Source organism: Salvelinus namaycush, chromosome 13, assembly GCF_016432855.1.
Source record: "Salvelinus namaycush isolate Seneca chromosome 13, SaNama_1.0, whole genome shotgun sequence".
Lineage (NCBI taxonomy): Eukaryota > Metazoa > Chordata > Actinopteri > Salmoniformes > Salmonidae > Salvelinus > Salvelinus namaycush.
In genome coordinates this window covers 9053870-9080412 of record NC_052319.1, presented here as the reverse complement: position 1 = coordinate 9080412, position 26543 = coordinate 9053870, and the positions used below count along the sequence as shown (strand labels likewise).

Sequence of the window (26543 nt, the reverse complement as noted above, 5' to 3'; positions counted from 1 at the left end):
AGCTTGTTTGTCTTTGAGTAAGATGGGGGGCAGGTGTGTGTGGGTGGGGGTACACGCTAGGGCTGGAAATTGCCAGGGACCTCACGATCCGATATTATCACGATACTTATGTGTCGATAATGCGATTCTCACGAGTCTACATGGATTGCCATTCGATACCGTGAGTTTATTGCAATTTGATGTTCCAAACATATTGATCACTGTACCGTACCAGTCAAAAGTTTGGACACACCTACTCATTCAGGGGTTTTACATTGTAGAATAATAGTGAAGACATCAAATCTATAACATAACACATGCTGCAGAGAGCACATGATGTCCTGTGTCATGGCTCTATAGGTGAGCCTGACGCTTTCTGCCTGAATGACACGACATCCTATTGGCTCTGGTGGGGTCTCTGTCTGATAGAACCTGTTCTGGAAGGATTTGGGGTAACGCTCTCTGTAAGCCACCCCGTTATAATGCATTATGAATGCACTTGAGATGGCCTATTATCACGTCACCTTCACTTCGGCATAGTGGATGATAAGACAGCTCAGGGCTTCATAACAGCTCAGGGCTCATCTTCACAGCCTTTTGTGGCCAAAAGACAACAACTGCATTCATATAGCATTACTCAGAAGTGGTAATACACATTAAAGACATGCTATAAGCATTCATAATAGCTCATGGCTCATTGTAAGAAATGCATTTTAAAACACGTGGCTCATAGAAACAAAGTGACATCACCGGGATTAGTTAGTTTCCATTGAGGTGATAAGGTTCAGGACAGGATGTCAACAATTAGGTTCGATCTGGGCCGTGTGACACTGTGGCAGGAAGTAGATCACTGGGTTTCCTCTAGCTTGGCACAGGCGGGCGAGACGTGAATAATGGATTCCATCTTAACCCAGAGAAGAGACGGGCTGAATGATTCATGAGCTAGAGCTGTTATGATGAAGAAAACACGCAGGAACTGGAGCTCTGTCTGCACAGACACAACGACTCCCTGTCATGAGTCAATCATCCCTCATTAGGGCTTTTCACACTACTGAGACGAGCCAAACTGAGCTGGTCGGGTTAAGCATCCACCATAGTTGCATGAACAGTGCTGAACGAGACCATGTGAAAAGAAAATATCCAAGCCAGCCTTGTTCGCGTGGGTACAATATTGTGAAATGAGTAATGCATAGCCAACAGCATATTCACACCCCACTCTATCGATCCATATATCGTTAACACTACTGAGCGTCTCTGATTCGTATCGGGCAACAACACTTACTTCTTGAAGAGGTGTCTGTCCAGCATGACTCCGTCCGAGGTGTTCTTCAGGGTTACTTTAAGGGTGTCCATGCATTCCTTCAGCCGGGGATCTCCTGTGCGTAGTCCTGTGGCCTTTAGTGCCTGCAGAAGGAGTGGGGGGGGGGGGGTCACACAACTCTGGTTTAGCCATGGTGGGCCCGCACTGAGCAGTCACAGAAACTCTGGGTTAACCTTGGTGGGCCCAAAGTGAAAAATAAAAAAACGTCCTTGGTGTTGAAAGGCGTATGAAAAGCGGCCATTCCTGGTCTCTCCTCCTTTATTAGCACTGATCAGACCTGATTAGCTCTCTGTGATCGTGAAGGAAAGGAATCAAGGAAAGGAAGCTATTCCAGCGGCCTGGGAGAACAGTTACAGAAGACGGGCAAAGTTCCTAAAAAATAAAATAAAACAGTATATACTGTATATAGCCCGAGACTGTTTGTGCCATCATGGCAACTCGCCACTGATTGTCATGCCAAATAGCAATGAAGTTGGCAAGAGCACAACCAGATCTGGGACCTAAAGACCAATATTAATCAGCCGATATTGGCCTTTTACGGACGATAATTCCACCGATATTCGATAAATAGAATATAGGCAAATATGTTCTTTTTTTTCCAACTTCATTGTTACAGTTAGAATGCTCAAACACGAGGTTACCACATGATTATGGGAAGTCGCTTTCTCAGCAAAACCTCTCACAGACCTAGCCTGGTTCAAAATCCACATGTGCTTCAGGGAAGAGAAGCTGTGAAGTAGCAGAGTCACGAAGCTGTGTTTCTCCCGTAAAACCCAGGGGGTATTATTTGACTGTGTGTACATGTTTGTATTCACCTAGTGTTCCTAATATTGTGTCAGAATCGGTGTGTGGGTTTGGGTGCGTGAGTGTATTTAATCATATACTGGCCCTCAGATCTTCTCCTATGCCATTACATATGCTGCCGCGTTGGGAAAAACTGTCAGGAAAAAAAGTTCTCTCCATAAGATTTGTTTCATGAAATTGTGAAAAAAAATCAATGGCTGTAAATATAGGCTAATATGATTCTTGGCATCATAACAAAGATAGTCAGACTGCAAGTTCCAACAGAATCACCTATATTCACAACAGCCCTATTTTCCTGACCGTTTTTCCCTTGGCACACAACAGAAACATTTTGAGTTTTAGAACTAGATGTTCATACACTTGTTTGAGGACGTTACAGCAGGTAACGTCACACCCACCAGCGGGGAGAGCCTGCTGTAGCTGTTATCCCAATCATCTACAGTATGCCTAAATTGGGTCAAACAACTCATTGATATACTATGGGGCTATGACTCAATCCAAGCTGGGCACAGTTCTTAACCCAATATCCCTGGTTAAGAAGATGGGCACAGTTCCTAGTTCCCTAAAAAAAGGATTGTGTAGGAGACACAGGAGAACGTTAGAGAATGCCCTACCACAAAAAACAACAATGTGTGCAAGGTTCTGTTACACACTCCTCCTACCCAGGGAAGGGTGTAAAGGAAGCAGTGAAGAGGACACTCTGGTGATAAATAGACCAATAAGATCAGATAAGCTGGAGTAATAAAGGACGGTGTGTGTGTGTGTGTGTGTGTGTGTGTGTGTGTGTGTGTGTGTGTGTGTGTGTGTGTGTGTGTGTGTGTGTGTGTGTGTGTGTGTGTGTGTGTGTGTGTGTGTGTGTGTGTGTGTGTGTGTGTGTGTCTCAACAACCTTTTGGCAGCGCCTCAATCTGTGATGTGTGACACAGAGGACAAATGGCTAAATGTCGTGATAGGGCCCGGGGGAAATAGATTTCACACCCTTCAACCACCTCCCCATCACTCTGTCTGAGGACTCACTTCAATTATCTCTGGACAGGAGACAGGGCAGCAGCAGTGATCCAACTCTTATGAAATAAACTCGTCGTGATAACGAATATGGCAATAATATGATCATGTGGATGGCGACAATGGAAAACTGTGTGGTGGTGCTGAAGTATGTAGCATGATCAGTGTAACCTTATGTAGTTAATGTTAGTCAAATGTAATTACGATAGTGATTGTCGCTCTGAATATGATGTTGTAAATATAATAATGCTGATAACAATGATAGTATTGATGAAGATGATGGTTACAGCATCAAATAATCTGAGAACAATGGTGTCTAATAATGAAAATGGGTTAGGATGGTGTGTGTATGGCTCACTGTGAGAAATTTATGGACGGGGATCTTCTCCTGGCCCTCTGCGATGGTGTAGAAGAGCAGGTCCTCCAGACTGGGCAGGATGCCTGCCTTCCTTCTCCTGTAGGGGAGGAACACACAGGAACACAAGATGTCAGAGAGCAGTACCTTTAATAACACCTTTAGAAATACAGGGTAGTTGTCACTTCCATAATAGAACTATAATTCATAGAAAGGACATATCCCCTTCAGACCACTGCAATTGAGCTGGTACATCATTGAAATGTAAATTGATGTACCGAATTACTACCACAAAGATGGCCGCCGGACCAACCACCGAATGTCAACTTACATGGAAATGTCTTTTCTAATATCTATATTTCTATGACTCCAATAGGTTTCCTATGGAAGATTTGACAGTATAATTTAAAACTGATATTCCCCATTCAAGTCAGCATGCTCTGATCCATTTGAATGTAGAAATTTCTATTTTATTCCCATTTGAGTAAATTTATCAGCCAAACATGACACCCATCCTGCATTGAAGAGCATGCAGTGTCAACACAAACACTAGGGTCCGGCACCTCTGTTTTGAACTGTTTCGTTCCGGAACCTATTTGCCAGGATCCAGTACCTCTCGTGACAAGATTTTTTTTTTTTACTGTCGCAATGAAAAAAGTCTAATAAAAGTTTATTTGAGTTGCCTCTAATTCCCCTGCCCCATTTTATCAACATCCAAATAGGCCTATTGAGCAAAAAGCATTGTTTTACAGAGTAAAACAAAAGCGAGATAGGCTTTTGGCACGAGCGCACATAGACCATCGCCGGTGAGTGAGCTGAGCATCATTGTGTGAGTCAGTGAAACTGGAAAGTTTGTTTTCAGGACTATCATTTCCTCCTCCTATTTAACACCTAGGTCTAGGCTACTGATGGATTGAAGACAGGTTCGTTTTTATTGATCTCAGATTCTCAATTTGACAGTGTCATTTCAAATCATTTGTGCGCTATTAAAAGAAGATTCTGCTAAAAGACTCCAGTCATGGAAAAGGACGACCCTCAGACGACTTGTTGGAGGTTTTGGCTAAACCAGACATAACAGTTCCACTTGAATTTGAGTTACATGAACCAAAGGAAATGGAAGAAAGTAAAAAATAAATAAAAAAATAGCAGAAGGTGGTCAACCAGTTTGTGTGTCCAGAGCCATTCTCGCCAGGGTTTATCTAGCGGCTGTTGATGTGGTATTATCACATTTGGGGAGGGATTTCTGAAGCTCGTGTTGGAAGGCCTGAATGTGTGGGAGCGTCCATATATATATGAGTCCCTGTGCGCTTCTGTGGTGGCATGGTTAAAAAAAGTGGTTACCTAACCCTGTTGATATTCTATCCCTGTTATCACATTAGAGAGGGCTTACGGTTGCTTGCACTGGCAAAGCAGAGTGGGATTGCCACTTGTAGCTCAGTGACTGACTGTGTATGGCAGTGGCACAGTTACCAGGAGCGACAGACGAGACTGCCACTTTCACGGCGCCCGTCACAACACAGTCACTTGCCAGCCGAGCTACCACCGTTTAAATACAGTCTCGCCAAGGGCGTCTGTACTTCAAAGTCATTACTGCTGGTCACAGTTGAGGTAATGTTTTTTTACATGGCAGTAATGAGTATTTCCTGTAGTTTCTGGATGTCTGAGAATAAGTCACATCTGGTTTTCAGGGCATGGCTAGTGTTGCAAGGAGATGATGATGGGGGGACTCTTTGGATCAAATCTCTGACATCCCTTCTGGATGTCTGATCCATAGGTATGCAGTGCAGTGAGGAACTGGGAAATACATCACACAAATGTCAGACAAGAGGTAAACAGGGGGGGGGGGGCAGGATGTAAAGGTAGAGGAGAACGAGGAAGCGAGAAAAACAATATCTACCCGTGAGAGACAAAAATAGTAATATACTTACAGACACAAATGTAAAGCAAGCAGGACGATGGAGAGAAAGAGGGGGAAAGAAAACAGGCAAAAACAAATGAGACATTAACACACAAAACAGGAACCCAACTCTTTGTCATGCTCCTGGGAATAACCATTGGTGTCATCATCATATTCTCCCTAGAGGTACCACTAGTTATGGATACCCCACCACTGGAGAGAAACATCCATGCCCTGGAAGAGTTACAAAAAAGCAGAAACCTTCTGAGAATCCTCAGGAAAGCCTATGTTATGGGTCAATTGTGGCTACCAAAACATACAGTAGGTAAATACAGTTAAACAAATATTCTCTCTATGCATGCTATTAGTGGAAATAACACATTGAGCAAGTATTGAGTGGAGTCATAAAGTTCCATGCATCCATGCATCATCATCATTAGACCAACAAATGAGTATTGAGTAAAGAGTGAGAAGAGGGAGAGAGAGACAAAAAAAGAGAAAAGAGCAGGAGACAAAAAAAGAACAGAGCGAGAGAAAAGCGAGACAAAAAGAGAACAGTGTTAGAGAATAGCGAAGAAAGAGGGAGGACAACTGCACTGGGCCTGCTGGTTTTAATTACATTTCCTGCTGTCTGCAGTGGGGTGACTAAGGACACACACGCCTCTGTAGGTCAGACTGACACACGCAGTATCCAGACTACTTTCTCAGCATTGGCTCCCACTGAGTACAAAACACAAAGCAGATCGAGTCACACACATCCCCACAGAGTATAGGCTACACACACACTGTCCAGTTCTCTCCCTCACTCAGAGTTTACACACAGCATGCTGTTCAGCACACACAGCCTACCATCCCCACTGTGATCTGGGATTGCCAGTTGCCAATGGAGCTCGCCAGCTTGTAGAAAAAAAATAGCAGAAATTAGTAACCTCTGGTTCGTTCAGCCATTCCTATGGGAGAAATTAAATTGGGAAAGAATAGGGTTTTGGGATAAACGCCAAAAATAAGGTCTGAGGTTAACACAGAAAAATAAGAGAAAAAAGGGGTAAAAAAAATGTTTGTTGATAATATCAGTCAGTTAACATGACCTTTATGAATTCTTTGTGCTTTTTTAAAATTACATAAATACTTACAAATTCACCAAAAAAGTGACGTTAGCTGACGAAGAAAGATTATCTCATAGAACAAAGCGTATGAGATCTCCTAAGCCTCTGTTTACCTTATTTTTGGCGTTTATCTCAAAACCCTACAAAAACTCCATTCATTTCGTGGTATCCAATTGGCTTTGTCCAACCAACCATGGCGGAGCTAGTGCCAACAAAAAGACGCCATAAACTATTGCTCCCTATGCTACACACTCCAGCAGCGTCAGAGTGCGGCAGCCACATTCCTGGAATGCCCCCGCCAGTCCCGCCCCCCCGATGGGATTAATAAAGACAACATCCTGGTCTCGTTCACACGCCACTAACCACACCACAGAGCCAACTCAGTCCAGACCCACCGGCTACAAACTACCAGGCAGACATACATTATTATATAATCTACTGCAGAATCCAGAACCCTTACAATGGAGGAGCTGGCACACAACTGCTAGAAGGAAGGCACTGATTGCCCTTGCTCAGAAGATATGGTAACTGTCCACCAGCAACAACAACAAAAAACTTGCCGAGTCACAATATCAAGATAGTAATTCACGTTGACTGAACATACAGTTGTCTCAATTTGCCCCAGGTTTACACCAAATCTATAATAGTGTTTCAAGGTTTGTTTGATTTCTAATTCAATTGGTGTTTGTTGACAACCGAAACGCGTATCAATCAAGACTTAACGTTTATCTGAAGTCTTTGCCCCAGATGGTTGCGTCTTCCTAAGAAGACGACAATCCAACGGTTTCTTGCACCTCAGCAGTTAAGAACCCTAACACAGCATTGCCAATAGATCAGCCACAGACATTCAAACCATCAGATTGCTGAGTCACAAAGACACAGATGCCAGAAATATCCAAGAGCTGGCTGACGTCAAGGTGACTATGGTCGTGTTTTAGTTGAAGAATTCCATTAGAGGATTAAAATACAGTATGTGGAGAATTCATTTATGATCATTCAGGATAGGATTCAGACAATCATTTCACAGGGTTCACTAGGAGGTTCACCGCCATCGACTACAGGTACAAATTGAGTAACTAAATCTGGCACATTTACAGAAATCATGATCGATGTGCATTATCCCTGTCAAATAAATCTAAAAGAGTAAAAGTCATCTTAAGTGGCAGGTCACTGACTCCAGGTCCAAAGTACTGAATCCTGTTGGGGTAATGCCATCCAGTCGTAGGTTGATCCTAGATCAGCACGTAGGGGAATGTTCTGCTTGGAGCAAGACCAACAGGGCTGCGCCAGACAGACACAGTATTGACTTTGCCCAATGCCAAGGATACGCCCAGTAATAAATGCTAATGAAAATATTGTTTATCTCGCTCTCTCTCGAATGCATGGGTATTAGGCTATGGGCTAACCTTTTTTTTTTTATATAATTTATATACGGACACTCCTGAACCATCTTGTGTCTAGCTGTTTAAAAATAAACTTTGCCTATATTCCCTTTGCTCTCCATTCGATAAGCTATGAATGTGCCTGAAGGCTACGCTTCATTGTTTTATGCATGACTTTCTCCTGAGCAAACAATGAATGTAACGGATTTCCATCTCAAAAACTTATTTGAATAGCCTAGAAACGTAAGGTAGCCAGAGGACTAAGAATGAGAAAGAACAAACAATAGAAATAGCCTATAGAAAAATCAAATAACAAGTTTAATCAAGTTTACCATTAAAAAATATACATGTCAAATGTTGAGCTTAAATTTCACAGGCGAAACCATACTTATCACGTGGAATTGCAAGTTCACATGTGTAAAACAATCACTTGAAAATCAAAATTGCAGTTTCGCATGTAAGAAAACTGTGGTTGAAATAATGTTATTCTCACATGTGAAAAGGTGGCGTTAACATATTGCAGTAGCAAAATTTGAGAGTGGTTGCATTTCTCCAGCCTCATCCCTCAGCTTTTTACTGAAACTGGTGGGGAGAACACTTTGTTAATGTTTCAATTAAGGATTGCTGCTTTAAAACACTTTCAATAGAGTAGTGTTATTACATTCTCTAGTTGGGACCACTTCCCCTCAGTGACGTGCAGTCAGGGTAGGGAGTGAAAGTGTGATAATCTATGTAGCATCTAAAAAATAAAAATAAATGCTGTTATGAACAGCCAAATAATTAAAAAAAAAAAAAAATGATATAATGTTTTTTCCTCAATGATTATGGTGGTTTTTATGCTAAATTTTAAAAAACCTGTGGAAATTCTCCAGGGTATTCACACTTTCATTTCCAGCCATTCAAATGCATTTGAATTGATAATGCTGCAGCCGTTCCTGAGTCCAGTTACTGTTAATGGACAGGGTCAGCATAGGCCTCGCTGTTTTGCCTAGCTTTCTTCAGCCAATTTCATATTTTGCGCATGCGTTTTGCACAAATATGTTGTGTTGGTATTGCGTGGGATAAACTGTGCATATTAGGGTGTGTCTACACCATTTGGCGTTCGCATCCTGACAAATGGTCATTATTGCACCTGAAAAATGTTCTTAGTTGGAATAATGTAACTCATCGCTTTGGAGGGTTTGAAGTAGTGATGGAGGACAAAAAAATTGATACAGCTACATATAGTGATATTTTTTTTTGACGATATATCGATATTTGACACAAAGTATTGATTTTTTTAAAGTATCACACACACACACACACACACACAACCGTTGAAAAGTTTGGGGTCACTTAGAAATTCCCTTTAAAAAAAATACAAAAATAAGAAAAGACTGGTGTTATATAGTACCAGTCAAAAGTTTGGACACACCCACTCATTTGAAGTTTTTTGAAAACTATTTTCTACATTGTAGAATAATAGTGAAGACACCAAAACTATGAAATAACACATTTGGAATCGTGTACTAACCGAAAAAAAGTATTAAACAAATAAAAATATTTTAGATACTTCAAAGTAGCCACCCTTTGTCTTGATGACAGCTTTGCACATTCTTTGCACACGCCCCAGTCTGACAATTGCAAGCGAACTGTCATGTGCCTTTTACTGAGGAGTGGCTTCCGTCTGGCCACTCTACCATAAAGGCCTGATTGGTGGAGTGCTGCAGAGATGGTTGTCCTTCTAGAAGGTTCTCTTCTAGAAGGTTCTCCCATCTCCACAGCCGAACTCTGGAGCTCTGTCAGAGTGACCATCGGATTCTTTGTCACCTCTCTGATCAAGGCCCTTCTCCCCAGATTGCTCAGTTTGGCCGGGCGGCCAGCTCTAGGAAGAGTCTTGGTGGTACCAAACCTCTTGCATTTAAGAATGATGGAGGCCACTGTGTTCTTGGGGAACTTCAATAATGCAGAAATGTTTTAGTACCCTTCTCCAGATCTGTGCCTCGACACAATCCTGTCCCGGAGCTCTACGGACAATTCCTTCGACCTCATGGCTTGGATTTTGCTCTGACATGCACTGTCAACTGTGGAACCTTATATAGACATGTTCAATTTACCACAGGTGGACTTCAATCAAGTTGTAGAAACATCTCAAGGATGATCAATGGAAACAGGATGCACCTGAGCTCAATTTTGAGTCTCATAGCAAAGGGTCTGAATACTTATGTAAATAAGGGATGTTTTTATTTTTAAATACATTTTAAAACATTTCTAAAAACCTGTTTTTGCTTTGTCATTATGGGGTAGTGTGTGTAGATTGATGACGAAAAACATTAATTTAATACATTTTAGAATAAGACTAACGTAACAAAATGTGGAAAAAGACAAGGGGTCTGAATAGTTTCCGAACGCACAATATGCAAATTCTACCAATTAAATGTGTCCATATATTGCTATTTTAGTGGCATCAGTTGTTTCTGTGGATGCTACATCGGTCTATGGCTGAGCTGAGTAGAGCAATATTTCATTTTGTCGGATGATATGAAATATGCCGACATTGAAGGCTATCGCTTGTGTATCTTGGCTACATTGGTATTTACCAAGGATGTAACGATTCATAGGTCCCTGATTCAAAATGTTTAAGATATGACTGCATCGGTCGGTGGGCTCCAAACCGATCAAAATGTAGCATGCAAAAGTGATTTTAGGCTGGATTAGTTGAGTGACAACTTGTGTAATTTGATAGGTCATCGTCATCAATGCGCTGTTGAAAACTCTGTTTTACAGGGAATAAAAGTAAGCTACCGGAGAGACTCATCTGGCTATACCTACTGAATGGGCTTACAATATAACGTATTTTAATTCTTCAGGTTCACCATCAGCATTAGTCATGGTAACAATCAGTGTATATGGCCATTCTTTGATATGGAGGGCAACGTTGATAATTTCATAATGACTAATCACTTTTGCGAGGCACATTGCATGGCCGAAGCTGGAGGAGAAAAAAAGCTCGCTAAAAAAATACCAAACGGTCAAAACCATTTGATTTTCAGATGGGAGTAAAATCCCACATTGTGATATTATATATTCATTGGCTATGTCATAGCTAATTTGTAAACAATATTGATACATTACTAGCTCAAACACTTAATGTGCAAAAATTACAAGTTCATTAGTGGTTAATGGTAATTTCAGAATCAAAGTGGGGGGGACAGAAAACAGCCTACATTACCTGCCCCCCCCCCCCCCCCCTAATTTGATAGTGCTTACCCAGCCACCGACCTAATCGCAAGTCCCTGCTTCCACTGTCTCTGAGAGTGGAAGCAGTGACTTGCAACCCACGGAGAGCTAGTCACTGTAGCCACAGACCAAAGCAACGAAAGAGAAAATGGATGACCACCAAAAGAGATGAACAGGCCAGTGAGACATGAGGAAAGAATGTCATGAGAAAAACAGACAGGGCAGAGATTTTAGCAATTGCAATTTCTTAAAACACACTACAATGTTGTTTGCAATATGTAAGTTTTTTCCCCCACAGCAACAGACAATTAATTTACACAGTAGGAAGTAAAACAAACAAAATATCGAAACGACGAAAACCACGACTCGACGACTAAGTGCAAACGCAGAGGCCCGGTTACCAGGAAACGGAAGGTGTTTTGCTTTTAATTTGACCAGTAAGCGGTCACTTGGAAGTAAACACATTCAACCATCTGCCTCTGTGACTGCTGCATACGTGAGGGGACCTTTGCTCCAAAATATGGGAGGGGGAAAAAGCAGGGGAGTGTAGAAAGTGCTAGGGCGGAGGACGTGTCCTTTCTTGGAACAGGGGCCCAGGTTATTTTACACAGGCACTGCACTAAGTGCCTCTCTCCCCGCTGGAGCATGGCTGAGGGCAGGATGTGTTCACACCGGACTGGCATGCTTCACTTCCTCCCTGGGTCCTGTTTGGTTCCTGCCTGGTTCTTCCTACAGTATCATGGGCCACAGGCCATCGCGTCCACCGTCCACACGTCTACATCTCACTCTGACTCATCAAGCTCACGTATTACAACAAGTATCGGAGATTGCCCATTGTGTTTGGGAAGCTTTATGAAATTAGATATGTATAAGGAAACAATGACAAACTATCTGGCTTTAATATCCTAAAAGCTTTTTTAGCTGTTATTTGTCTGACTCAGAAGTTGACAATGTTACGTAAAACTCATACTCTCGGTAATTGTACCAGAGATCAATCTCTTACCCAACAGATGGGTGATGGTTTAGCAACAGATGTTAGGTCAATAATGTCAGCGTCTAGATTATGCTACAGTGGACGGACGGCCTGCTAATCGACCGGGCCTGAGAAACTATTCCAGTGTGTTTGCCCATCTGAGGACGAGGTTGCCTGGGCGCAGGCTCGAGTGTTTATTCTTTTAGAGTGAATGAGAGTGAATGAGAGAGAGACACTGTATTCTAGAATTAGAACTGCTGACGCAGGCATTCTGCTTTAAGGCTAGACACAAACAGCGGTCTGAGAAAACCTCTTCCACACAGCAAACACCTGCAGTAGAAATGCAGTGGATTAAAACTCACTCCACATCTAAAACGGGAGATGTGGACAAGCTTTCTGACGTGGTCATAGACAGATGAGGGAAGTGCATGTAAACTTTACTGTAGGGCCGGGATGATACCAGTATCACGATACTCGTTGGTATCGTGTCAAGGAAACAAAACAAATCAGATTTAACTTCTTTAGGAAAACAGCCCTAATGTTGCAAACAAACATCATTGTTGTCATCCAGAGTCACAATTATTTATTTTCCAAGCCATAGCACACAATATTTTACATACAGCAGGTTTTTTAAAAGGACCAAAGTGGTCGGTCTGCTTTGTGTTTTAATTTTTCCCATGGAAAAAAAGATTGCGATACTGGTATCGTCCTGGCCCTATATTACTGCATATCATACTTTCCATACTTCTGTGGCCAATATTACTTTTCCTTTGAGCTGGCCCAGGCAAAGGCCAATTGGGGCAAACAATTTCAACAAACCCTAAATAGCCACCATGTGTCCTAAAACACACGTTGTTATTATGGAACACGTCATTTCTCCAATGGAAGACTTTGGGCATTATTACATTGCATTTGCGCAAATCCACTATGAGCAATACAGAACAAAACGTGCACCAATGGCCACTCTGCCAACACTCCTTCCTCGCATCATTTCCCTCCATTATGGCTTCCCCATTAATGCCACAATCCTCTATTCTCACTCCTGTTCTCTGGGGCTTTCACCTCTTCCTTCCCTCTTTCACTGACGCGGGTCCCCGGGCCCCTGCGGAGATCGGGTTCCAAAAGCTAGGACTCAGAAGCGGCTGGGTAAGACAGCGCTCACCACCGCCACACTCCACTGTAAATAACTCTGCTCACTTGACCCAGCCTGCCACACCTCACTTAATGCTATAATGACTGGTTTCATTTCCAGTCTAAGCCTCTGACTTCCCCACTATTGTGTTGTGAGTTTATAATGACAAATTGCTCTCTGAGATGTTTCCCAATTTGGGCTGTAGCTGAGAATAGATAGTTTCTATGTTGGGAAAGAAATAAGTGTGCATTCTGTGTAGTAGGCACGTGTTCGGATGCTTGCATGTTTTAATGGATGTACAGAATGGGTCTGTGCAAATGTTTTGTCTGTGTTTTTATGTGTTGTATGTGATTTTACACTATGCCAACTTAACTGGTTTATTACTTCCAGTAGAGGGCATGCAGGGCTAACGGCTTTATCCCCTCATCTTTAGTACTGTAATAGCTTCCGGTCCTGTAGCATAAATCTAGCTTCCTACCTAGCCTAATCCCCTACTATAAATGGAATACGGGTCACATCATGGCGGAAAGAACCAAGGGAAGCAAACGTAAACACAAACACACACACACATATTAAGCACTACATGAGTTGTAGGCTAGATGGCAACCAGGCTAGCTGGCCTCTAACTGCGTAGCTATCCACTGAGTCTGTTGGTGGAAAAAAAGAGGGGGGGAGAAAAAAAGAGAAAGAAAAGAAAGGAGGGAGCCTCTGGGGATGCCAACAAAGGCCAGTCTAGTCTTCACACTCAGTGGCCTCTCACACAATGAGCAGTGTGTGTGTAGGCCCGCTGTCATACACACTCCTCTCATTAGGCAAAAGAGCAGCAGTCCACCAGTCAAACCACCCCCCCGACCCGGCTAGTCTACAGCATCCTGGGAGAACTGATACTACGCTAAAGCCCTTTACACGGCACCACACAGAACCGTACAGCTCAGTCAAGCAATCTCCACCAGAGTACATTTTTGGAACAAAAAAATGTTCACTGCTGAAGAGGATTACTCGACTTGATTCAATAGTCTGAAGAATCTCCTGTAGGCCCAGTCATTCCGAGTAGTTTTTGTGGATCTCTTTGAGAGAGCACATAGAGGAACCTACCTGGATGAGGTTTGTTCTATTTAAAACTTACTTAGGCATGTTCCACCAATATTCAGGTTTACTTATTTGAGCCCCCGGGAAGTTAGTGACCTAAACTACTCACCCAACTAGCGTGTATATGCCGGCATAAGTGTATCCTCTACAAGTATGTATACTGCACAAGTGTGTATACTGCACAGATATGACATAAGTCTGTGGGTACGGCACAAGTTTGTATAGTACAAGAGTGTATACGGCAAATTATGAACGCCTACACAAATGTGTTTTCCACATAAGTGTGCATAGTGCAGATAGCCCCAGTAAGACTGCCATTCTGCTCCAAGGCTCTTAACCTGTATCAATGCTCTGTAGTGGACAAATACTTAGCCAGGCTGATAAGGAGAAATTACACTGATATTTCTGGTGCTACAAACAGTACTGGGAGAAATACAAATGTTGGATGTTTGTCTGCTCATATAAAATAGCCATTACACTGATAGGAGAATGAAACCATTAGATAAGCATAGCAAATTGTAACCAACAAGTGTTGCTTTTATTTAATCCATTTTAAAATAAGGCTGTAACGTAACAAAATGTCTAAAAGGGGAAGGGGTCTGAATACTTCCCGAATGTACAGTGCCTTGCAATAATATTCACCCTCCTTGGCATTTTTCCTATTTTGTTGCATTACAACCTGTAATTTAAATTGATTTTTATTTGGATTCATGTAATGAACATACACAAAATAGTCCAAATTGGTGAAGTGAAAAAAAATAACTAAAAAAATGTCAAAACGGAAAAGTGGTACGTGCATATGTATTCACCCCCTTTGCTATGAAGCCCCTAAATAAGATCTGGTGCAACCAATCACCTTCAGAAGTCACATAATTAGTTAAATAAAGTCCACCTGTGTGTAATCTAAGTGTCACATGATCTGTCACATGATCTCAGTATATATACCCACACACCTGTTCTGAAAGGCACCAGAGTCACTAAACAAGGGGCACCACGAAGACCAAGGAGCTCTCCAAACAGGTCAGGGACAAAGTTGTAGAGAAGTCGGGTTGGGTTATAAAAAATATCCGAAACTTTGAACATCCCACGAAGCACCATTAAATCCATTATTTTTTTAAATGGAAAGAATATGGCACCACAACAAACCTGCCAAGAGAGGGCCGCCCACCAAAACTCACGGACCTGGCAAGGAGGACATTAAATCAGAGGCAACAAAGAGACCAAATAAAACCTTGAAGGTGCTGCAAAGCTCCACAGCGGAGATTGGAGTATCTGTCCATAGGACCACTTTAAGCCGTACACTCCACAGAGCTGGGCTTTACGGACTTTGGGGGGGTGAATAGTCATGCACGCTCAAGTTTTCCGTTTTTTTGTCTTATTTCTTGTCTTTTTCAAAATGAGAAATATTTTGCATCTTTAAAGTGGTAGGCATGTTGTTTAAATCAAATGATACAAACCCCCAAAAAATCTATTTTAATTCCAGGTTGTAAGGCAACAAAATAGGAAAAATGCCAAGGGGGTGAATACTTTGCCAAGCCACTGTACTGTACAAATAGTTTAACCTGCCAAGTGTCTAGTCTTGCCTTCTATGAGCTAAATCCTAACATGAGATCTGCGCACCATCTTTACCCAGATGCTGCTGTTGCTGACAGCTAATCACCCCATCCGCCTGCAACACGCACCACACAAACTCTTCTCATCTGCTCTTTCTTTCGCATCTTAGTAACCCATTTTTGTTACATAAATGCAATGTGCCGAGTCTAGGGTGTTTGTGAATCTGCATTTACATGTATTGCCTGTGACGCAGTGGATTTTAGTCAAATCCATGAACTACATTTATAGGAAGTTGCTGCGGCTATGATAAAAATTAATAAAGCGTTGGCATTGGGGTAAAATGCCACCATTGAGGCCTTTGGTTTTCTGCCTTCAATAGAAAATGAAGTACTGTCCTTGTAAGCCACATGTGACGCACATGTTGAGGCTGTGAGAGAGATGTCTGTCTGTGGAGCAAGCAATCCCCCTTTAAAAGGACTAGTGAGCATCACTGACTCATTGCATCACTGACTCATTGCACTCCTGATTCAGAGGGGTTGGGTTAAATGCGGAAGACACACTTCAGTTGAAGGCATTCCTTTGTACAACTGACTAGGTATCCCACTTTCCCTTTCCCATTTTCTCTTTCAGAGTGACAGAGACAAAACTCTGCAACTTCAGTATCATGCACCACAAACCAGCTACTCAACCCCATCAACAGAGCTCATATTACAGATCCTTTTGGGGGTAGAGCTTGAAAAATTGTTAGTCTGAGGTCTGAACCGATGTTATATTTGTAACAGTTACAGTATTTTTATGGCCCTAGTTCAGGGGTCTCCAACCTTTTCTAGCATGAGAGCTACTTAAAAAAAAAAGTGATATGTCACAAGCTAAAAAATAAGCACATTCTTCTCCTCTACCCTGAAACTCTTCCTCTGGTCCTTAGGGTACAAGATATGCGTTTTCTGTCAATATACCTGGTAACATAATGGTTAATAAACAACTCTAAGGGGGCCCCATAAAATCAGCAGTTCTTTGTTTTATTTGTCCTGCCATTTTATTATTTACTCTCAATATAAACAACAAAAACTGATGTTCTGCATCATGTCAATGCTTAAATCACATCAGAAGACCAACTTTGAGGTCTAAAAAAAAACACCGATTTTTTTGGTTTAAGTCCCCTTTAATTGTGCATTAATAAGTGACTGTTTGTTGCACACAGTCAAGTAGCACGTTACAGTGCTTGAATTGTTTTACACATGTCAATTAAGGTAACTGTTTGGCATTAGTCATATAGGCTAGTCTAGTTACTTTGTTGTTACTCTATTGGAATCTCATTGGTATTGAATTAAACTGTGGTATATGGCAAATGTAAGTTTTCTCTCTGGGGTTGAACATGCCCCAAGAACCCACCTATGAGTAGCTCACCAAGCAATTTTGAAAGTAAATGCATTTTTTTTCATGTGTTCCATCGCAAACTGTCAAACATAAAGCTCCTGGCTACTAGGCAGGTAGCCTAGTGGTTAGAGTGTTGGGCCAGTAACCGAAAGGTTGCTAGATCAAATCCCGGAGTTGACAAGGTAAAAATCTGTCGTTCTGCCACTGAACAAGGCAGTTAACCCACTGTTCCTAGGCCGTTAATGTAAATAAGAATTTGTTCTTAACTGACTTGTCTAGTTAAATAAAATAAATATTAAATCAAAGCCACTGACATTATTCCACTTCAGGTTAGCCACTATTGGCTTAAAAAGCCAAACTTGACACAATATCTGGCAATTAATTTCTTGAAGTATTGCCTGTCTATCTGTTTGGTGCACACATCTGTCTATTACTCCGGATGTAGCCAGTTAGCGACTGTAATGATAACCGTCTTGTAGACAGACAAACACTTTACCCCAAAATCTTCTCAATTAAATGTTAACTGCAAAGTAGGCTTACCTGACAGGAATATATAGATTATTTGTATCAATTGGGTGGCCATTGTTTTGCTAACTCTGCCATGACAAGTGCTGCAAAGCAGCAGGCCTAAATGCAGAAACATCGCTAGACCAACACATTCCTCTCTTGCTTAAAGGATCGGACCCTTTTTTTCAAACAATAGCATGGTATTCTTTCACTGTAATAGCTACTGTACATTGGACAGTGCAGTTAGATTAAGAAGAATTTAAGCTTTCTGCCCGTATCAGATATGTCTATGTCCTGGGAAATGTTCTTGTTACTTACAACCTCATGCTAATCACATTAGCCTACGTTAGCTCAACCGTCCCGCAAGGGGACACCGATCCTGTAGAGGCTAACATCTTGACTGCACCCTCTTTACTGTATAAGTCGTAGCACGGCATTTGCTTTAGTTCCTCCTTTTCTTTCCAGATTTCAACAACATCCTTGTCTCATGAGGTCACCTCCGTAGGACCCAACTGTACATGTGAAGCTTGCTCTATGTACTGCAGCTGTGAACAGTTGGAGCAGTGAGGAGCATGCTCATATAAGTTCACTATAAAACATCCACATAGCACTAATGTCATACCTTTCTCACATCATATCCCTCATGCCCCCCCCCCCCCGCTAGTAGTAATACCATGAAAACATACATCCCACTTTTAACAACACACACCACTCACTCTCTCTCTCCCCTGGGCCTCTATGCAGTCCATAGTCTAACTAAACAAGGACTGTGTGCATTGATTTCCTGGGGATGAGCCTGGTAACATGACCTAGGCCACGGGTAGGGTTCCCGGCCTGAGGTGGAACGGACCCCTCAATGGGAACATCCTCTCACTGTGTTACAGCAGCATCAACAGTAGGCGAGTGTGTGTGTGTGTGTGTGTGTGTGTGTGTGTGTGTGTGTGTGTGTGTGTGTGTGTGTGTGTGTGTGTGTGTGTCTGTATTTAGGCCAGGCAATGCCCATATTTACAACACTGCTATGCTAGTGTGTGTGTCACCTGACACTGGCACTCAATAGATCAAGCGTTTATACTGTTCTTACGCCACCAGCAGCCCATCCCAGCCCACCACCAACATGCTTATCAAACACACACCTTGTGTGTCTGCCCTCTCAACACACAAGAAGAAATGAGGCCACTGATTAAACTCATCACACACACTGGCTTACAGGCATTAAGAAAAAACATTTTTTCTTAAGATTAGGCATTAACTTATTTATAACCACTATACAAATGGTCAGTCAAGAACACCGTGTGCCCTCTCCCCCCAATCGAAACTTCAAATGGAGTGTCTACTTCGAGATAAGTACGTTACACTTCCTCTTTGGCTATAGATAAACTATGGTGCCAAGTAATCTTTCATATAAGCAACTGTTGTTTCACAAGTTGTTGGTGAGTCATTTAATTAGGCAAGACAGTTAAGAACAAATTCTTATTTACAATGACGGCCTACCAAACGGCAAAAGGCCTCCTGCGGGGATGGGGGCTGGGATTAAAAATAAAAACACATGAAATAAAAATATAGGACAAAACACGCATCACAACAAGAGAGACAACACTACATAAAGAGAGACCCAAGACTACAACATAGCTACATAGCTGTTATCAAATGGCTCCAGTCCAAGATTGGCGTTGACTTTGTGAACATGGCACCTTAGGAATGTCAATTGTCATTCCCTTTCCATAAACACAGCCCATAGAAAGAAAAAGTTTTTTTTTATCTTACTGCCAAAACAGCTAAATTGTGTTTTTCCGTGACACCTGATTGCAAACAAGTGACATGATAGGCAAGGCCTACTCCTGATAAAGGTACATTTGAAATCTGAAGCTTTCAAAAAGAGTGGAAATACACATACTTCGACATGTAGAATGGGAGTCATAGCGGAAAGTGGCTTTCGAGTATTAGCCGACAGACTTAGCTCATCTTTGGAGATGCCTCCCCCATGGATCCCTATGCAACGCCTTTTCCAGCATGACTCACTACTAAAGAATGCGTTGTAGGCTACCGCAACACTGGCGTCAATCTGCTGTTCTCTCCACTACACTTTTCACCTAATACTTAACCTTTTTAAATAAAGGTTAAAATGTACACTTCCACGAGGGAAACAAACGTGCGCGCGCTTACAGAGACCTTATCAAATTAAGCACGCTACACTGTAAGAACAGAAAAAGTGGATACACGTTCGAGAACGTTCGGTTATTTTACCACCAAAGTGTATTACATGTTTATAAGGACAGTATGGCGGCAGGTAGCCTAGCGGTTATAACATTGGACCAGTAACCAAAAGGTCGCTGATTCGAATAGTTGAACCTACAAGGTGAAAATAAATCTGTCGATATACCCTTGAGCAATGCACTTAACCCTAATTTGCTCCAGGGACACCGTACTACTATGGCGGACCCTTTAATAAAATATAATTTTTTTTACAAGCATTTAGTTACACCCGCAAAAACATCGGCAAAATATTTGTATGCGACCAATAATGTAACGTTATTTGATTAGAGTGGCTTATCCCAGGAACGTGACTGGCTAGCTAATAGTATAATTAGCCTACGCTTTGTAATCAAATGGAATAGAAAACCACTAATAGGCGCGCCTTGTTCTAAAAAATAGCAGGCTACAGGCAAATATGCATAGGCTAGTTTAGACTATGACAAATTCTACAATTTGTGGATAATGTGGAGCCCACCCAAATGCCTTCAACTTACTTCTCCGTCGCTGCTTCTGTGGCAGTCTCATCTTTCTTCTCCTGGTCGGTCACCGGTATAGCACTTTCGGTCACAGGTATAGCAGCACCTTCGGTCTTCGTGCAGTAGGTCCGGGTCCCAGGTGCGGCGCAAAGCAAAGGGCGGTGGACACCGGCATGGAGAAGCTTCAATTTGAAGCTAACTTGGACATCAAGAGAGGCGTTGCTGGAGCAGTAGTGGATTGGTAACGACGTTTTATTTCTTGTAATACCTGTCAAAGGGCGCTTTAGGTTGGATTGAAACAACTCCTTCAGCACTGCCGAAAACCTAAACTGTAACATTTCAATCCTTTCGAGCAAGTTGTGGAGAATTTCTGCCTGAAAAATCCTAAAACCCGAAATTGAAAGATGGGCAAAGTCACTGTACCACGTTAACATTCAGCGTGGGCAATGACTAGTACTGTAACGTACTGGCGTTGTAAAATGAATAAAATCCCTTATCTTACGCCCCCAAAATATCCTATTGGTGGAAGTGTCTTTATGGCTGATTGGCTGGTCTTGGTTTCTATCATAATTTTGTCCCGCATCATTTCCTCTGACGACTTGCGGTTCTCTAGCGGCGGGGAATATTTTAATTATTGAAGGGCATGGATGAAAGTTATTGCGCGTGCCGAATACCGATTTATTTTCCAGAATGTATGTGAAACTTTAATCACACAATTCATAAAACACTGTTCAAAACAAGAATGACGTCCCATGTGGCGGTCATTCAGTTTGTATAGAAACTGTTACAGTAGCTAGGTCTAGCGTAGCTTTAGTTGCTCTTTTAATTTGAACTTATTTTTTTTTATTTTTTTCACCTTTATTTAACCAGGTAGGCTAGTTGAGAACAAGTTCTCATTTGCAACTGCGACCTGGCCAAGATAAAGCATAGCAGTGTGAACAGACAACAACACAGAGTTACACATGGAGTAAACAATAAACAAGTCAATAACATAGTAGGGGGAAAAAAGAGAATCTATATACAATGTGTGCAAAAGGCATGAGGAGGTAGGCAATAAATAGGCCATAGGAGCGAATAATTACAATTTAGCAGAATTAACACTGGGGTGATAAATCATCGGATGATCATGTGCAAATAGAGATACTGGTGTGCAAAAGAGCAGAAAAGTAAATAAATTAAAACAGTATGGGGATGAGGTAGGTAAATTGGGTGGGCTAAATACCGATGGACTATGTACAGCTGCAGCGATCGGTTAGCTGCTCAGATAGCAGATGTTTAAAGTTGTTGAGGGAGATAAAAGTCTCCAACTTCAGAGATTTTTGCAATTCGTTCCAGTCGCAGGCAGCAGAGAACTGGAAGGAAAGGCGGCCAAATGAGGTTTTGGCTTTAGGGATGATCAGTGAGATACACCTGCTGGAGCGCGTGCTACGGGTGGGTGTTGCCATCGTGACCAGTGAACTGAGATAAGGCGGCGCTTTACCTAGCATAGCCTTGTAGATGACCTGGAGCCAGTGGGTCTGACGACGAACATGTAGCGAGGGCCAGCCGACTAGAGCATACAGGTCGCAGTGGTGGGTGGTATAAGGTGCTTTAGTAACAAAACGGATGACACTGTGATAAACTGCATCCAGTTTGCTGAGTAGAGTATTGGAAGCTATTTTGACATCGCCGAAGTCGAGGATCGGTAGGATAGTCAGTTTTACTAGGGTAAATTTGGGGGCGTGAGTGAAGGAGGCTTTGTTGCGAAATAGAAAGCCGACTCTAGATTTGATTTTGGATTGGAGATGTTTGATATGAGTCTGGAAGGAGAGTTTGCAGTCTAGCCAGAAACCTAGGTACTTATAGATGTCCACATATTCCAGGTCGGAACCATCCAGGGTGGTGATGCTAGTCGGGCGTGCGGGTGCAGGCAGCGACCAGTTGAAAAGCATGCATTTGGTTTTACTAGCGTTTAAGAGCAGTTGGAGGTCACGGAAGGAGTGTTGTATGGCATTGAAGCTCGTTTGGAGGTTAGATAGCACAGTGTCCAAGGAAGGGCCAGAAGTATACAGAATGGTGTCGTCTGCGTAGAGGTGGATCAGGGAATCGCCCGCAGCAAGAGCAACATCATTGATATATACAGAGAAAAGAGTCGGCCCGAGAATTGAGCTGTTGGCCAAGGTTGGAGTAGCCAGGAGGAAGGCATGGCCAGCCGTTGAGAAATGCTTGTTGAAGTCTTCGATTATCACGGATTTATCGGTGGTGACCGTGTTACCTAGCCTCAGTGCAGTGGGCAGCTGGGAGGAGGTGCTCTTGTTCTCCATGGACTTTACAGTATCCCAGAACTTTTTGGAGTTAGAGCTACAGGATGCAAATTTCTGCTTGAAAAAGCTTGCCTTTGCTTTCCTGACTGACTGCGTGTATTGGTTCCTGACTTCCCTGAACAGTTGCATATCGCGGGGACTATGGATATCTTGAAAGACTTTCAATAAAACATAGATGATGAATGGAAACAAATGTACATTATCTGTTATGATACCTTAATAATGTAAGCCTAAGCTCAGGAGTAAAACATAAAAGCTCAGCTATTATCATTCAGACATGGAGTAGTAGCAAATCATTCTAATCAAATTAATGAGTTGTGACAACAAACCTTTGTCTGCTGGGAGAGAGATTGATGCAGGCTCTCTCTCCCCAAGCTGGACAAATACAGTGTCAGTTCCCATACTCAAACTTGGAATGTGGTATACTTAGATTGACATTTTAAATTGGACAATACTCTGTCAGCACCAAAATACCTTAGGAATTTATTGTACAGTCTTGTTGGCTCACTGTTAAAGTGCTGTGTGAGAAACAGAGAAGAGGCTTCTATATTGTTCAGTCAGCCCTCTCATAGAAGGAAAGGTTGACTGGCATTTCACTGTACTTGTGCACGTGACAAAACTTGACTGAATAATGAACAGTATGACCTTGATGACCATCCTATACATCACACATTCTCTCAATTACGTGACATTGGCTGGATCATTCCCACTGGATCACATTCCTGCTGATGTATTATATAGCTTTGCCTCTTGCTGTGATGGCCAGGCAGCGCCACTGGAAAACGCTACATGCAGATGAGGTGCCCAAATTAGGAAATTGGATTGCAGACCGTTTTAGGGCAACGCCTCTTATCACCGATGGCTGTAGAAGAGAAAAGGGGAAGGATGGCAAGAAGGAGAAGCACTTTACTTTCAAAAAAGGTGTTACTGTATTCTCTCCCCCCACCACACACCTTTCTCACTCATTCTGTCTCTCTCTTCAGTGTGCAATAAAGTGCACTTCCTGTCTAGCTACTATCAGTTGATCAGCTGATATAGTGAAAGTTAGTGTTGGAGTTAAGTTCTCACAGTGCCAACTCATCACTGGGTTAGAGTCTCATACTATGGGGGCTGGAACACTGCATGAACCATTATTCACCATCATAAGGGTGTATATTTTACTACCTTGTAAAACCTACGATCAACTAACTCATTTCTGTCAATGGAGAGAGTAAGGGAGACAATGTAATGGGGTTTCCTTTTGAAAGAGTACTCTCACACTGACACCATGAGCTCTTTTGCTTCTGCGGTTACAGAGATCTGAGGCATGCGTCACATCCGTTCCTTTTCTCGAAATACCTCACTCCTTCGCCATTAAATTCTTTCCGAGGGTGCCCCTAACTGGTATGTATGTGATTAGAGACAAAAGGGTGCCCCCTCTCTTTTAGAATAGGTACTGCAATTACTTTAAATGTAGATATTGTAATGGTCTTGCACTGCCATCTCACAGGGAAATGTGCATATATCTATAAGCACACTGTTATAACCCTGATTCAGATGACCATCCTACCCATGCTAGATTACGGCAATGTAATTTATAGATCGGCAGGTAAGGGTGCTCTCAAGCGGCTAGGTGTTCTTTACCATTCGGCCATCAGATTTGACACCAATGCTCCTTATAGGACACATCACTGCAGTCTATAAACTGGTCATCTCGGTATACCCATCGCAAGACCCACTGGTTGATGCTTATTCATAAGACGCTCTTAGGCTTCACTCCCCCATATCTGAGATATCTACTGCAGCCCTCATTCTCCACATACAATACCCATTCTGCCAGTCACATTCTGTTAAAGGTCGCCAAAGCACACACATCCCTGGGTCGCTCCTCTTTTCAGTTCGCTGCAGCTAGCGATTGGAATGAGCTGCACATTTTTTTAAATCTCTTCATTCAAAGACTCAATCATGGACACTCTTACTGACAGTTGTGGCTGCTTTATGTGCTGTATTGTTGTATCTACCGTCTTGCCCTTTGTGCTGTTGTCTGTGCCAAATAATATTTGTACCATGTTTTGTGCTGCTACCATGTTGTGTTGCTACCATGCTGTGTGGTCATGTGTTGCTGCCTTGCTATGTTGTCTTAGGTCTCTCTTCATGTAGTGTTGTCTTGTCGTGATGTGTTTTGTCCTATATTTATTTTTAATCCCAGCCCCCGTAGGAGGCCTTTTGGTAGGCCGTCATTGTAAATAAGAATTTGTTCTTAACGGACTTGCGTATTTAAATAAATATAATGCCACAATGGTTTTTGTAGCAACTATACTACCACTACTACACTCTCCCCCTCAGCTAGTCAAATAGTGTCAGTTCCCATCCTGACATTTTAAATTGGACAATACTCTGTCAGCACCAAAACATCTTAAGAATGTACAATACAGTCTTGTTGGCTCACTGTTAAACATTTACATTTTACATTTAAGTCATTTAGCAGACGCTCTTATCCAGAGCGACTTACAAATTGGTGCATTCACCTTATGACATCCAGTGGAACAGCCACTTTACAATAGTGCATCTAAATCTTTTAAGGGGGGGGGGGGGGGGTCAGAAGGATTACTTTATCCTATCCTAGGTATTCCTTAAAGAGGTGGGGTTTCAGGTGTCTCCGGAAGGTGGTGATTGACTCCGCTGTCCTGGCGTCGTGAGGGAGTTTGTTCCACCATTGGGGTGCCAGAGCAGCGAACAGTTTTGACTGGGCTGAGCGGGAACTGTACTTCCTCTGGTAGGGAGGCGAGCAGGCCAGAGGTGGATGAACGCAGTGCCCTTGTTTGGGTGTAGGGCCTGATCAGAGCCTGAAGGTACTGAGGTGCCGTTCCCCTCACAGCTCCGTAGGCAAGCACCATGGTCTTGTAGCGGATGCGAGCTTCAACTGGAAGCCAGTGGAGAGAGCGGAGGAGCGGGGTGACGTGAGAGAACTTGGGAAGGTTGAACACCAGACGGGCTGCGGCGTTCTGGATGAGTTGTAGGGGTTTAATGGCACAGGCAGGGAGCCCAGCCAACAGCGAGTTGCAGTAATCCAGACGGGAGATGACAAGTGCCTGGATTAGGACCTGCGCCGCTTCCTGTGTGAGGCAGGGTCGTACTCTACGGATGTTGTAGAGCATGAACCTACAGGAACGGGCCACCGCCTTGATGTTAGTTGAGAACGACAGGGTGTTGTCCAGGATCACGCCAAGGTTCTTAGCGCTCTGGGAGGAGGACACAATGGAGTTGTCAACCGTGATGGCGAGATCATGGAACGGGCAGTCCTTCCCCGGGAGGAAGAGCAGCTCCGTCTTGCCGAGGTTCAGCTTGAGGTGGTGATCCGTCATCCACACTGATATGTCTGCCAGACATGCAGAGATGCGATTCGCCACCTGGTCATCAGAAGGGGGAAAGGAGAAGATTAATTGTGTGTCGTCTGCATAGCAATGATAGGAGAGACCATGTGAGGTTATGACAGAGCCAAGTGACTTGGTGTATAGCGAGAATAGGAGAGGGCCTAGAACAGAGCCCTGGGGGACACCAGTGGTGAGAGCACGTGGTGAGGAGACAGATTCTCGCCACGCCACCTGGTAGGAGCGACCTGTCAGGTAGGACGCAATCCAAGCGTGGGCCGCGCCGGAGATGCCCAACTCGGAGAGGGTGGAGAGGAGGATCTGATGGTTCACAGTATCGAAGGCAGCCGATAGGTCTAGAAGGATGAGAGCAGAGGAGAGAGAGTTAGCTTTAGCAGTGCGGAGCGCCTCCGTGATACAGAGAAGAGCAGTCTCAGTTGAATGACTAGTCTTGAAACCTGA

The 26543-nt window shown here is 42.9% G+C and overlaps 1 protein-coding gene across 4 annotated transcripts in view; it reads right to left on the bottom strand.

Moving 5' to 3' along the window:
* The window catches only part of LOC120058214 (glutaminase kidney isoform, mitochondrial-like), a 61148-nt gene extending 40252 nt beyond the window's left edge, over positions 1–20896 (bottom strand). For all 4 annotated transcript variants that reach the window (XM_039006702.1, XM_039006703.1, XM_039006704.1 and 1 more), the window contains exons 1-3: positions 20447–20896; positions 3467–3563; positions 1262–1383 (exon numbers count right to left, since the gene is read on the bottom strand). In XM_039006702.1, coding sequence (XP_038862630.1) covers positions 1262–1383; positions 3467–3563; positions 20447–20862 — 635 coding nt within the window. In that variant the 5' untranslated portion in view covers positions 20863–20896. The remainder of the gene's footprint in view (positions 1–1261; positions 1384–3466; positions 3564–20446) is intronic.
* Positions 20897–26543: the final 5647 nt, after the last annotated feature.